The sequence below is a fragment of the Limulus polyphemus genome, unplaced genomic scaffold, assembly GCF_000517525.1.
Source record: "Limulus polyphemus unplaced genomic scaffold, Limulus_polyphemus-2.1.2 Scaffold831, whole genome shotgun sequence".
NCBI classification, from domain to species: Eukaryota; Metazoa; Arthropoda; class Merostomata; order Xiphosura; family Limulidae; genus Limulus; species Limulus polyphemus.
This window is the reverse complement of record NW_013666441.1, coordinates 173,399-185,086: the sequence shown is the minus strand read 5'-3', so window position 1 is coordinate 185,086 and position 11,688 is coordinate 173,399. Positions and strand designations below refer to the sequence as shown.

Below are 11,688 nucleotides of genomic sequence, written 5' to 3'. Positions count from 1 at the left end.
GAGTGTCTTTGATACTAGTTTTCTAATATTTTGGAGTGTCTTTGAAATTACTTTCTAGTATTTTAGAGTGTGTTTAAATCTAGATTTTAGGATTTTGGAGTGTCTTTGAATTTAGTTTTCTAGTATTTTAGAGTATCTTTAAAACTAGATTTTTAGTATTTTGGAGTGTCTTTGAAATTACTTTTCTAGTATTTTAGAGTGTGTTTAAATCTAGATTTTTAGTATTTTGGAGTGTCTTTGAATTTAGTTTTCTAGTATTTTAGAGTATCTTTAAAACTAGATTTTTAGTATTTTGGAGTGTCTTTAAAACTAGTTTTCTGGTATTTAGGAGTGTCTTTGAAAGTTTTCTAATATTTTGGAGTGTCTTTAAAACTAATTTTCTAGTATTTTGGAGTGTCTTTGAAACTAGTTTTCTAGTAATTTAGAGTGTCTTTAAAACTATATTTTTAGTATTTTGGAGTGTCTTTAAAACTTGTTTTCTAATATTTTGCAGTGGAGAATTAGTAATTCTAACATATTCCAAAGAAATACTATCATACAAGACCGAGGATGAGAAAACTCACTTTGCTGAATTATTATTCACTAACTATTAACCAATGCAGAATTTGTTGCATCTTAAACCGAGTTTTAAATTATTCATCATTGGTTTTCATGACATGTGTCCTCTCTTAGTTTCGACGTGTCAGCATACTATCTCCCGGGGATGCTAATTAAGTTTCACGGAATGTTTAAGTCCGCTCCGCTTAAATTAACGAGTAAGTCCATCCTAAGTGGCCATTGTAGTTCTATAATATCGTTAAATAATCTGTACGAGTTTCGGGATAAAGTTCTGTGAAAGCTTTCCCAATTTTCTCACCGGATTATTCAATGAGTTTGCTGGGATTCTAAACAAGGCATTTCTATCCAGATGTAGTGAGTATGTTGGGATCCTAAATAAAGCATTTCTCACCTGATTCAGTGAGTCTGCTGGTAACCTAAACATGACTTTCTCACCTGATCCAGTGACTCTGATGGGAACCTATACGAGGCTTTCCTCACTTGATCCAGTGAGTCTGCTGGGATTCTAAACAAGGCATTTCTATCCAGATGCAGTGAGTATGTTGGGATCCTAAACAAAGCATTTCTCACCTGATTCAGTGAGTCTGCTGGGAACCTATACAAGGCTTTCCTCACTTGATCCAGTGAGTCTGCTGGGATTCTAAACAAGGCATTTCTATCCAGATGCAGTGAGTATGTTGGAAACCTGAACGTGGCTTTCTCACCTGATCCAGTGACTCTGCTGGGATCCTAAACAAAGCATTTCTCTGCAGATCCAGTATGTCTGTTGGGTTCTTTACCAAGGCGTTTATCATGTGATCCGATGTATCTGGCAGATCCCTTACCAAGGTATTCTCACCTGATCCAGTGAGTCTGCTGGGACCCTAAAGGAGGCATTTCTTCACCAAAGCGTTTATTGTCTGATTCGAAGTGTATGGTTGGTTTCTTACTAAGGTATTCTCATATGATTCAGTGAGTATTCTGGGATCCTAAACAATACATTTATCTCCAGATTCACTGTGTCTGTTGGGTTCTTCATTAAGACGTTATCGTCTGATTCGAAGTGTCTGACGAGTTCTTTACCAATCATTTGGTATCTGATTTAGTGAGACAACAGACAGTACTATTATATTTGGTGTCTTTATTACTTTTTAATTATCTAGTACCGTCTTTATTACTTTATTAATTGTTAAGTAGTGTCTTTATTACTTTATTAATTGTTTGGTAGTGTCTTTATTACTTTATTAATTGTTTAGTAGTGTCTTTATTACTTTATTAATTGTTTAGTAGCGTCTTTATTGCTTTATTAATTGTTTGGTAGTGTCTTTATTACTTTACTAATTGTTTAGTAGTGTCTTTATTACTTTATTAATTGTTTAGTAGCGTCTTTATTACTTTATTAATTGTTAAGTAGTGTCTTTATTACTTTATTAATTATTTAGTAGTTTTCACTACCTTTTATTTATTTAGTAGTGTATTTATTACTTTATTAATTGTTTAGTAGTGTCTTTATTACTTTATTAATTGTTAATAGTATCTTTGCCATTTTATTTATTGTTTACTTGGGACTTTAGTTTTTGTAAGTAGCTTTAATCATAGTTCAGGAATAAAACTTTGTTTGTTTAGCAATGGCTTTTGAATATTTGTACAACGTTGTTGTTTGTTTGATAGTTGGTTTGGAATATTTGTACAATGTTGTTGTTTGTTTGATAAATGGTTTTTAATATTTGTACAATGTTGTTGTTTGCTTATTAGTTGGTTTGGAATATTTGTACAATGTTGTTGTTTGTTTGATAGTTGGTTTGGAATATTTGTACGATGTTGATGTTTGCATATTAGTTGGTTTGGAATATTTGTACGATGTTGTTGTTTGCTTATTAGTTGGTTTGGAATATTTGTACGATGTTGATGTTTGCATATTAGTTGGTTTGGAATATTTGTACGATGTTGTTGTTTGCTTATTAGTTGGTTTGGAATATTTGTACAATGACTTGGTTGGCAGTGGGTTTGCCGCTTTATTGGTGGTTTGGAAGTGGCTCTGGAATTATTTACAACAATGTTGTTTGTTTGATAATGGTTTTATCATTTTATTGGTTGTATAGTGAAGGCTCTGAAATATTTTTATAACGTTGCTGATTGTTTTGGCTGTGACGCTGTTGATTGTTTGGGAGTTTGTACACTGTTGTTGGTTACTAGGTGATGATTTCACCACATTAATCATTATTTATTAGCAAACGTATTCCTTGTTAGTAGTTAGTTTTATTTAAGAATACTAACACAACTCTTGATTATTTGGTAGTGGTTCATCACTTTAATGACGGTTTGTTAGAAGTGTCTTTATTATTATTTTTAATAGGTTGTTTAGGGCTATTTCCGCTGATTGTTTGATGGAGGTTTATTACATTAATCATTGTTAAGTTTTATTTTTGGAGTATAATTTGGTAATAACCTTAGTACTTTAATTATTTATTAATAGTGATCTTGTTTCTGCTTAATCGTTCAATAGATAAGTAATTGTTTTTAACCGTTTTAGTGAATTATCGAAGTATATTCATTTTGTTTCTTAATGTTTAGTTAGTAGTGGTTCTATTACGTTTTAGGGTAACGGTGTAATTTCTTCTTCCAGCGCTAGGTACGGACCAAAGGAGAACTAATTCCGACTTACAGGGGCCACGGTTTACCGACGAGCCACCAGGTGAAGTACTTTTTCTCAACACCACTGGCACAGTGGTCAGATGTAATTCTATTGGTCAACCGATACCGGAAGTGACATGGGTTTCACGGGATGGTCAGCCTGTGCTTCCTATTTCAAGAATCCGTGAAATCCGGTTAGATGGCTCTCTTGTGTTTTCGTCGTTTCGAGCCGACGAATATCTTAGAGACATTCACGATACAGTTTATAAGTGCACAGCGACAAATGCCGTTGGAACGATTGGAAGCCGAGATGTAAAAGTCAAAGGAGGTGGGTCATTCTTTATCCTAATAACTTGCATCCCTTCCTTTGTAATCTTCCAAACTACATGACATACATTCTAGAGATCTGCGTTTTTCCTTTGTTACTAGAATCTCTCTCTTAAATTATCGAAATGCTCTTTGAACTGTTTAACAAATTATAGCACATCAAAGAACGGAAATATGGTATAAATGATGTGATTTTCCTAATTTAATAAATTATAGCACATCAAAGAACGGAAATGTGGTATAAATGATGTCACTGCATTTTTTTAAACAAATTATAGCACGTCATAGAACGGAAATGTGGTATAAATGATGTGATTTTCCTAATTTAACAAATTATAGCACGTCAAAGAACGGAAATGTGGTATAAATGATGTGATTTTCATAATTTAATAAATTATAGCACGTCAAAAAACGGAAATGTGGTATAAATGATGTGATTTCCCTAATTTAACAAATTATAGCATATCAAAGAACGGAAATGTGGTATAAATGATGTGATTTCCCTAATTTAATAAATTATAGCACATCAAAAAACGGAAATGTGGTATAAATGATGTGATTTCCCTAATTTAATAAATTATAGCACATCAAAAAACGGAAATGTGGTATAAATGATGTGATTTATTATTTTTTTTAATTTTATTGATATCTATACCTTTAACATTCTGGTGTTTTTAATTTCTTCAAAAATACGTTTGATTTTTATATGTATTTTTATATGTATTTTTATATGTATTATCTATCATAACCTGGTACGATTACACCGAGATCCAAATACTAGTTTTATTCCAATCCTTAGGCGAACAGGACATTCATTTTTTGTTGTTGTTTTACATAAAATATTGTTACTTGAGCTTCTGAAAAGTTAAACATTAGTATAAACATAACAAGTCTCAGGTTTCAGTACCTTCAAACGACATATATAAACGTACATAGCTCACTAGAAATTCAATGTGTGTGTGTGGGCTTTCTTTCGGTGCCTTAAAACAAGTTGATGATTATATAAACGTACATAACTCACTAGAAATTCAATGTGTGTATGGACTTTTTTTCGGTACCTTAAAACAAGTTGATGATTATATAAACGTACATAACTCACTAGAAATTCAATGTGTGTATGGACTTTCTTTCGGTACCTTAAAACAAGTTGATGATTATATAAACGTACATAGCTCACTAGAAATTCAATGTGTGTGTGGTGGGCTTTCTTTCGGTGCCTTAAAACAAGTTGATGATTATATAAACGTTCATAACTCACTAGAAATTCAGTCTGTGTGTGTTGGGGGGGGGGGGGCTTTCTTTCAGTACCTTCAACCGAGTTGCCCATGCAGAATTAACTTCAATATAGTTGTTACTGATCTACTACACTCACTTTAACGGCAAACAGAATTATGTGAAATGTAAGTAAAATTACAGAATGTAACACTTAGGATTGAAATTGTTAAAACAATGTTGTAACTACGCTTACACAATGTCAGTCTTTTTTTTATACTATGTGGTGTGAAAACGGTTTATTTCGGGTTGAATACCAAATTAAAAAATATATAAATAAACAGACGAAGAATCAGTATTAAAACCATAAAAATTAGGATTTGTTGATATGATTAATGTCTTATGTGTTGTCTACTCAATGTGATGTGAAATTATAATATTTCACAAAACTGGTAAACGTTTTAATAATTTTCATACATAGTTACCATGATGTTTTACTTCATGATCCTGACAGGTAGGTAACCCTCATTGTATGTTAAATATTTTACTTATTTGTAGTAAATATAACTGGCTTATATATATATATATATATATATATTTGTTTTTATGTGGTAACCGTATAGAAAAAACAACAACAAGAAAGACGTTCACGTCTCAGAGACTTTAAAAAATTAGGAAGGAAGAAAGTATAATGTAAAATTCTGGACGTCTAGATCGATTCAAAGATATATACTACACATACAATCACTCTCTGAATTCGAAATCTTCTGCCATTTGACTTTAAAGTCAGTTTTTATTCTATATGTTCTAGAAAAGATTGTAATATGTATATCCAACCTCTTTGACTTTGAAATCTCATTCTGCTCTGTATTTTCTAGAATATGTTTTAAGGTGTACACACGTACGTTCAGTTTCCCGACGCTAAATCACATCAGTTCTATTCTGGATGTTCTAAAATATATTATAAGACGTACACGTACGTTCAGTTTGCCGACGCTAAATCACATCAGTTCTCTTCTGGATGTTCTAAAATAGATTATAAGACGTACACGTACGTTCAGTTCCCGACGCTAAATCACATCAGTTCTCTTCTGGATGTTCTAAAAGAGATTATAAGACGTACACGTACATTCAGTGTTTCTGATGTCAAAACAGTTCAGTTCAATCTAAGATGTCATCAGAGATTCTAAGATGCACATGCACGTTCAGGTTCCCGACGCTAAATCACATCAGTTCTATTCTGGATGTTCTAAAATATATTATAAGACGTACACGTACGTTCAGTTCCCGACGCTAAATCACATCAGTTCTATTTTGGATGTTCTAAAATATATTATAAGACGTACACGTACGTTCAGTTCCCGACGCTAAATCACATCAGTTCTGTTCTGGATGTTCTAAAATATATTATAAGACGTACATATACATTCAGTTTTTCTGACTTTAAAGACACCTTTTATTATGAAAATGGTTCGTAACGGCACGCCTTTTTCTCGTTCGTTTCACACATAAAAGAAACCCATAGTTATTGAGTCTGACATAAGAATTCTGAGGAGCCTATACTTTAGGAAGCTTTCAGGTATGATCCGATGTGTCAGGAACTGATTAAAAGCGTTCACAATAGTTCCTATAGAATCTTTTCTCCGGGAAGTTTCTTCTTCTTCTTCTTCTCTGAATCCGGTTTATCAATCGTAATTTGAAGTTGGGGAGTTTCTGGAATAGTTCTTTCAAATTCGATTTCTTTAACACCGAGCCAACGCAATAAGTTTATACGTACTTTTGAAGTTAAGCTAAGCGTTAGAAATGACCGAATATTTTAAATACCCGTGTACGTTTGATCTCGTTAGATGTGAGCACACTCCCATTTCGGCTTGACACATCCCTTTGGATGAGATCACCAAAACTGCAGTGACGCGATCGTTTTGATGAAATTAAATAGAAGGGGAGGCACAAATAAGTTTCTGAAAGTTACATGCAAAGCATTATTATCCCCCTTATCTTAAAAAAAAAAGGCGTCACTACTCGTAGAACATTGTCTGTTTCTTCATCTACATTGGACGGGCGGGACTTAGTGGTTATTGTGTTCGTAATATGAGATCTGTGAATTCATGTTTCGCGACTCATTGCCGAAATAATGCGCTTCGCTCTTTGGGATCGTTGGTGCACCATAAGAGTAACGGCTAAATCTGACTATTAAAAAAAAGATAGGCGAAAAGTTGGCGGTGTGTGCTGTTAACTAGTTGCCTTCTCGCTAGCTTATCAGATACTCCATGTGTAGCGTTGCACAACATTCTGAAACAAAGAAACAAAATGTATTTATTCTCCAGGCTCACAAACGAAATATTCTAACAAAGATTATTACACTGGGAAATAATACTGTTATTTTTTTATCGTAGTAAAGCACTTAATAAAATTCTTTATACGAAGTGCTCTTTCGGAAATACTTTGTTTTGTTTTGCTTTGTTTAATTTGCTGAATACGTATGTTTGAACATCAATAAGTAAGAGAAATGTGTTATACAACTTATAAACATAAACAATTTATACTGGAAAATAGTATTGTTATTTTTTATCGTAGTAAAGCACTTAATAAAATTCTTCATACGAAGTGCTCTTTCGGAAAAATTTTGTTTTGTTTTGCTTTGTTTAATTTACTGAATACGTATGTTTGAACATCAATAAGTAAGAGAAATGTGTTATACAACTTATAAACATAAACAATTTACACTAATCATGTGTTGGGCTAATAATATGTGAACAGTCTGCCCATGAAGAAGAAAGGTCCACCTTTCGAAAGGGTTTTTATTCATTTCTATCAAGACTTCTGGAACCTACGTGTATTTCTAACACCATGAATGAACAGTAAAACTATTAATGGTGAATGAGAGTACAAAAAAATGAATGTATACTTGAAAAAAAGAATAGAAATATATTTAAATTCGTAAGAAATTGAACAAATAACATTTGGTAGTTCTCTAACCATTCAATCAATAGTTGGTCATCGAAAATAGAACTGTATTTATATAAACACAACAGTACTGTCTGTTGTATGTCCATGTAACTACTTCGCAGGGTGTCGATGGATCTTCGCCAAATTTGGTATGGAGGTTCATTGGATCAATGGGGAGATACATACAAATTTTCAGTTTTGTATTTTGTGGTTTTTATGGGCGTTTTTGCCACTACTTCGCCCCCCCCCCCCGTTGGTGGATTTCCACCAAATTTGGCATGAAAGTTTGTTGGATCCATGCAGAGATCCATGTAAACATGCGGTTTCACAAGCAACTTTTCATGTCCCAAGATAACCTCTGATTAATCATGATTTTACATAACTTCCATCTAGGGGACTGGTACTCCAGCTAATTCAAAATATCGCAACTTCCGTCTAGGGGACTGGTACTCCAGCTAATTCAAAATATCGCAACTTCCGTCTAGGGGACTGGTACTCCAGCTAATTCAAAATATCGCAACTTCCGTCTAGGGGACTGGTACTCCAGCTAATTCAAAATATCGCAACTTCCGTCTAGGGGACTGGTACTCCAGCTAATTCAAAATATCGCGTTTTGATTGATTTTCTTCTGAAGACAATATTATGAAATAAATATATTTTTAGGTAAAGTCTAGCATATAAACCCACTTTTTTTTTAAAGAAAGAAAGTTTACATGTTAAGAATAGCTTTTGGTCAAAATGTTTATTTGGTAGTTTTCAAATAATTCAACTTTAACGTTACTAAATGAAATATTATCCCAAACAAATCTTTAAAAAAAAGGAATTTTACTTAATGTTTCTCTACTAGATCTTTAACACTGAGGTCAGGAAATTAAATAACATCGTGTTACAAAGTATTTCTGTTCCTGAGAAGATTGCATTCTGTGTGATAAATGAAACAAAGATGTAAAGGTTTCTGAAAGTAAAGACAATGATAAAAGACTAACGTCTGAATACCAGAGAAGATGGATCACAAGGCGGTAGTTTAATGATAACAATAAAGATTAAACACGTTAAACATATAACTATAAGAGTTAGAATACATTGTTTCTTCAGTTGTTTATCCTCGCAGTTAGCGATATTTTTGGTATTACAAGAATCAAACAGATGGGAAATTGTTTTAGAACAAAGCCACGTTAGATTATTTGCTGTGCTCATCGTGGGGAATCGAACCCTGGATTTTACCGTTGTAAGTCCGTAAATTTAACGCTGTCCCAGCTGAGGAGACTAAGATTAGCCCTAAATTAACCCGTATATTAAGCTAACGATGCAAGATAATCTTTCTAATTAAAAATAATAATGACATGAATTAGACAGATAATCTTTTAAAACTAAAATAAATAATAACATAGTAAATTAACTAGATAATACTTTAAATAATAAATATTAATAACATGAATTAAACATACTATACATAGATATATTAAACATTATAACAAATACTATTAATGATAATTATGTTACGAAGCTTAGAAACATCATCTGAAAAGAACATAACACTGTGGCAACATGGGATATATATATATATATTCATGTGTTTTACGAATCTTTCTTTTGAATTATTATTTATTCAAGATTAAACTCAACTTTTGTATGAATGTAAATTTCCAACCTTTCTTAATTATTAAAAATATTTTAGTTTTTAAATTAAGTCTTTACACACATATAAATTAGGTAAAACTTAATACAAGATTGATGAAAATGTAATAGAGTTTATAAGTAACATAATGAATCGAACGATGTTAATATCAACTTCTTCATTAGCGAAATATAACATGGGAAAGCCAGTGTATTTATTATGTATCAAATTTTTATTTCTCTCCCCCCCTCTCTCTATATATATATATGTGTGTGTGCGTGTATGTGTTCTGTATGTAAATGAACATAAGGTAGGGGGACCATTTCCTACGATTATAGATTAAAGCAGAGCAATCTAATGAGCTTGATTATGGGTAATATATAGAGCAAATTTCTAACTTCCTAGGAATTATTGATTTCACTCGGTTTTTATTTTGATTTAGACTTTTCCTGTATAAAAGTTATTACTGTATGAATCTTTATACAAAGCAGCCTGTAAGGAATCAGGAGTGCAAGAAATATGTGAGGCTTTGGAGAAACTGTGGGATCCAGATTAACCAGGAGAGTTAATCGTAGCTTTGGGGGAGTTGGGGGGATCCAGATTAACCAGGAGAGTTAATCGTAACTTTGGAGAAGTTGGGGGATCCAGATTAACTAGGAGAGTTAATGGTAACTTTGGGGGAGTTGTGGGACCCAGATTAACCAGGAGAGTTAATCGTAACTTTAGGGTAGTTGTCGGGCTCAGATTAACCAGGAGAGCTTGGGGGGTTTGTTTGTTGAATTTTGCACAGAGATGTTCGCGGTCTATGTACGCTAGCTGTCCCTAATTCAGATGTGATAGTTTAGGGAAAAGGCAGCTAGTCAACACCATCCGCCGCCACCTCTAGGACTACTCTGTTCGAATAGTGAGTGACCCGCTGTTTGGCTTGTGTGTGTGGATCTCACTTTTGAGAGATTGAAAACAAAAAGAAGCTATACGTGAGTTAAGAAAACGTTTAATAAAAATTCCTTACGAGGGTTCGCGTAAGTGGTTTGAAACGTTCCACTTACGCAAGAAAAGAAATGTCATAACAGTCTCTATTACTGCACATGCGCTATCTTCGCATGACGAAACAAAAGCTGATAGAAAGGTGACTATTCACACGGTCTGGAGTACACCGAGCTAGAACACAACAACACAGCCAAAGAAAGGATTTCTAATCTCATCGAAAGAGCTTATTTATACAAACATTTTAGCTAATTAAAATTTTTTGTTGTACATGGGTTGAAATAAGATTCCTTTTGCTAATCACTTAGCGGATTTGTAGATTCACGAAATACCCCCTCCCCCTTCATGGAGAGAAAAGATTAAGAACTAGGTCCAAATTAAGCTTTTCACAACCGTTGAGTCCTTTGAGAATTTTACTTGCTAATTATTTAACGATTTTAATCTCTTACGAGTACGTCACACAATGAGCTAAAATTTCTTCCAAGTTGGTTCAGTTTTATTTCATTCACTTTTATAGATTTTTTTTCCTCTCAATATATACGTTCAGTTGCCTACCTTTTATAAACGTATTGATGAAGCTGAGTAGTCACGGACTTCAAGACATTTTATGGAAATAGTTTTTATCTACTTCACCGTAGGTACGATTTAAAAACTTAATGTGGACATTTTCAGAAAGTTTTTGTGTCCCAGGTCAACCTGAACTACGGCTTGAAATTGTAATTATATTAGTTATTTAGTGCTTTTTGGCTACTTACAGAGAAATCAAATCAAAATTAAATGTAACCAAATAAGCACGGAAAACAAATTTTACCAGTTATGACTTTCTTTTGTGTTTTTAGAGCATAGCCACACTGGGCTCTTTGCTGTGTCCACTGCGGGGAAGCAAACCCGGATTTTAGCATTGTAAGGCCTGGGGAGGGAACAATTTATGTCTTAAAAGACAAAGTTATGAATAAAATTAAAGAGTGTAAGCCAAATAAAATTGTTATTTTATTATAAGTAAAATTAAAACGTTCCCAAAAAGTTCAGCATGCATGCTGTGACAAAAACTGGGCAATGTAAGTATGACAGGTGAAGCTAATTTTAAGCTGATTATACATTTGTTTAATAATTAATATCTTAACTCATATATCTAGCTATAAATACTAACCATATTTAACTTATCACTATCATCGAATGAGAAATTCCACATAAACCAGCTGTTGGCACTGTGGATTTTTCGTACTTAGTCACACTGTCTCTCGCAACCATGACATCGAAATTTTCTGACACAGCATATCATGTTTCTGTGTAGTAACCCAGCATATCATGTTTCTGTGTGGTTACACAGTTTTCATGTTTCTGTGTAGTTACACAGTATATCATGTTTCTGTGTAGTAACCCAGCATATCATGTTTCTGTGTAGTAGCCCAGCATATCATGTT

At 33.2% G+C, this 11,688-nt stretch overlaps 1 protein-coding gene across 1 annotated transcript in view; it reads left to right on the top strand.

The window, feature by feature from the left end:
- The window catches only part of LOC111086080 (Down syndrome cell adhesion molecule homolog), a 166,399-nt gene that overhangs the window by 3,926 nt on the left and 150,785 nt on the right, over positions 1 to 11,688 (top strand). The window contains exon 2 of the mRNA XM_022387543.1: positions 3,164 to 3,499. Coding sequence (XP_022243251.1) covers positions 3,164 to 3,499 — 336 coding nt within the window. The remainder of the gene's footprint in view (positions 1 to 3,163; positions 3,500 to 11,688) is intronic.